Source organism: Eimeria mitis, genomic scaffold (assembly GCF_000499745.2).
Source record: "Eimeria mitis Houghton genomic scaffold, Emh_scaff2478, whole genome shotgun sequence".
NCBI classification, from domain to species: domain Eukaryota; phylum Apicomplexa; class Conoidasida; order Eucoccidiorida; family Eimeriidae; genus Eimeria; species Eimeria mitis.
This window is the reverse complement of record NW_013576953.1, coordinates 1-2500: the sequence shown is the minus strand read 5'-3', so window position 1 is coordinate 2500 and position 2500 is coordinate 1. Positions and strand designations below refer to the sequence as shown.

General features: G+C 40.7%; 1 protein-coding gene across 1 annotated transcript; it reads left to right on the top strand.

Moving 5' to 3' along the window:
* Positions 1 to 1151: 1151 nt before the first annotated feature.
* EMH_0054410 (uncharacterized protein) lies at positions 1152 to 2450 on the top strand (the record flags this gene model as incomplete). The annotated part of the gene is made up of 3 exons (XM_013502513.1): positions 1152 to 1515; positions 1711 to 1973; positions 2403 to 2450. The coding sequence occupies 3 exons, from the start codon at positions 1152 to 1154 to the stop codon at positions 2448 to 2450; spliced, it is 675 nt and encodes a 224-aa protein (XP_013357967.1).
* Between the last annotated feature and the right edge of the window lie 50 nt (positions 2451 to 2500).

Here is a 2500-nt window from a genome sequence, read left to right as displayed (position 1 = left end):
GTTGATGCAGGTTTCTACACACGCGTGGAGTGTATAGGCAGCTCACCACCAACAAACCAGCACCAAGAAACACCGAATTTCAACAAAAAAAGTAAAAAATAAATCAAAAAAAAGTTGTTTTTCAATTATATTTAAAAATTTTAAATATATTTCGAGGAAATTCAATGAATTTGTTCTCTATAGCTCGCGCTTTCTATGGGGTCGATGATGGAAAGCTGAATGAGAGGATACAGGAACCGCGAGAAAGCAGAGTATTCTGGTGAATATTTTTAATTTTTTTTTTGTAATTTGAGTTATTTATGTTTAATTCTTTGATTAGGAAAGAGGATTCCAAAGAAAAAGAGGAAAACAAGACACGAACGACCAGCTCGATATAAACCATCACTACCTAAGCCCCATGCATTGAACAGACCCGAAACATGAACTTGAATCAGAGAATACACAGCAAGCCATACAACAGAAACCTCTACTTTTCACCGATCATATAAACTCAGTTGACGTTCTTTTTTATTTTTCTTTTGAAAGGCTTCAAACTGCTTTTTTCCATACAGACTTGGTGTCCGGTATGCGGAACCCTAAACCCTAAACCCTAAACCCTAAACCCTCAACACCCATACGCGGTGAAGGGTGAGCGGAGGAGCGGCCTTTGTTTGCAGTTTGCTTTTCTTTTTTTGTGTTTGGTGTTTGTTTTTACTGTTTATAGAGGCTTGAATGTGCCTCTATCCTTTTATTTGCTTCATTTGTTTTTTTAAATACAACAACTCAGCTGGCTTTCTTGGCTTCGCTTGGCGCGCTCGACGATGCCTATAGGTCCATCAGCAACAGGTGCTGTTGGGGGTTTCAGTATTGGAGAAAAAGATGAGGTTTCTTACACATATTCAGGTGTACATACACCCCAAGACACGCCAGCTCCATCACCACTACGCCACGACACGGTCACTTCTGAGTCAAGTTTGTCGTCAGCTGGGATCGACTTGGGGATCGATCCCGAGTATGAGTTGGGGATATATCGCTCGGCCTCCTCCCCCCTGTTGCACAGCAGCAACCCCCCCCATCGTTCTTTTTTTGCTGCTAGACGTTTTGGGGGGGTAGGGGGCCCCCTGGGGGCCCCCGTGATTGCTTTGGTTTCACTGCTGTTAATATACGGAGCAATGCGAGCTACGCAGTACAAAAAGAAGCAGCAAGCAGCAGGCATGCAGCAGATAGCTGAGGATACACCTGAACAGCAACACCAGAAAGAAGAGAAAGAAACAAATGATGCTGCAGCAGCAGCATCATCATCATCAGCAGCAGCAGCAGCAGCAGACAAACCAGAAGCAGCAGCAGGTACTGCTCCAGCAGCAGAAGACCCAAAGACAGAGGAACCACCACCACCACCACCACCACCACCAGCAGAAGAAGCAGCAGCAGCAGCAGCAGCAGCAGATGATGATGCGTTCCCGCTGCCGCCTTTTGTTTCTCTGGATCCCCCTGATGAGAGTTTATATAGTGCATTTATGGCGGAGTTTGTTGATGGTGGTTTTGATAGTTTTTATAAAGAATGTAGAAAACTAGGGTTTATGGGGGGAGAGGAGACAGCAGCAAAAAAGTTTTTTCGGTTTGCTTCTTCTTGTTCTTCTTTTTATAAATATATTCAACAAAACCCTAAAAATGAAACAGAAAGGAGACAAAGAGATTGGGACTTATTCCGCATGCATTTGTCTTTATTAGATAAAGCAGAACTACAAGACCTCACCCGCCTCTCTTCTCTCTCTATACACGATGCAAAACTCATAAACCAACAGCAGCAGCAGCAGCAGCAGCAGCAGCAGCAGCAGCAGCACCAAAACCAGCAGCAGCAGGAGCAGCAGGAGCAGCAGCCGCACCAAAACCAGCAGCAGCAGCAGGAGCAGCAGCAGCAGCAGGAGCAGCAGCAGCAGCAGCAGCAGCAAGAAGAGGAAGAAGAATACAGCCGACGAAATATATGGATAGAGGTAAATGAGCGTTTAATAGAATTAGCGCGTTTACGTTTAGAGGCAGCAACAGATTGGTTAATATATCACAAAGAGGTGAGCATACACCCCAATAAAAAAGAAGAAATATATAATATAATTATAAATATGTTGCATGCACAACAAGTACATTATGCTAGAGTTTTAAATAGACTACAAAAAAAAGGAGCGAGGGCTTCTTCTTTATCACAAAACTATAAAGGAGACCCAAAAATAAATTATATTAAATATGCACAGATGCTGCCGGGAGAAGATGATTGGTTAGCTAAACTTATACATTAATTTATTTATTTATATTTATTTATTTATTTATTTATTTATCTATATTTATATATATTTATGTTTATATATTCTTCTTTATCATAAAACTATAAAGGAGACCCAAAAATAAATTATATTAAATATGCACAGATGCTGCCGGGAGAAGAAGATGATTGGATTGCTAAACTTATACATTAACTTTTATATATATATATATATATATATATATATATTTATATATATATATA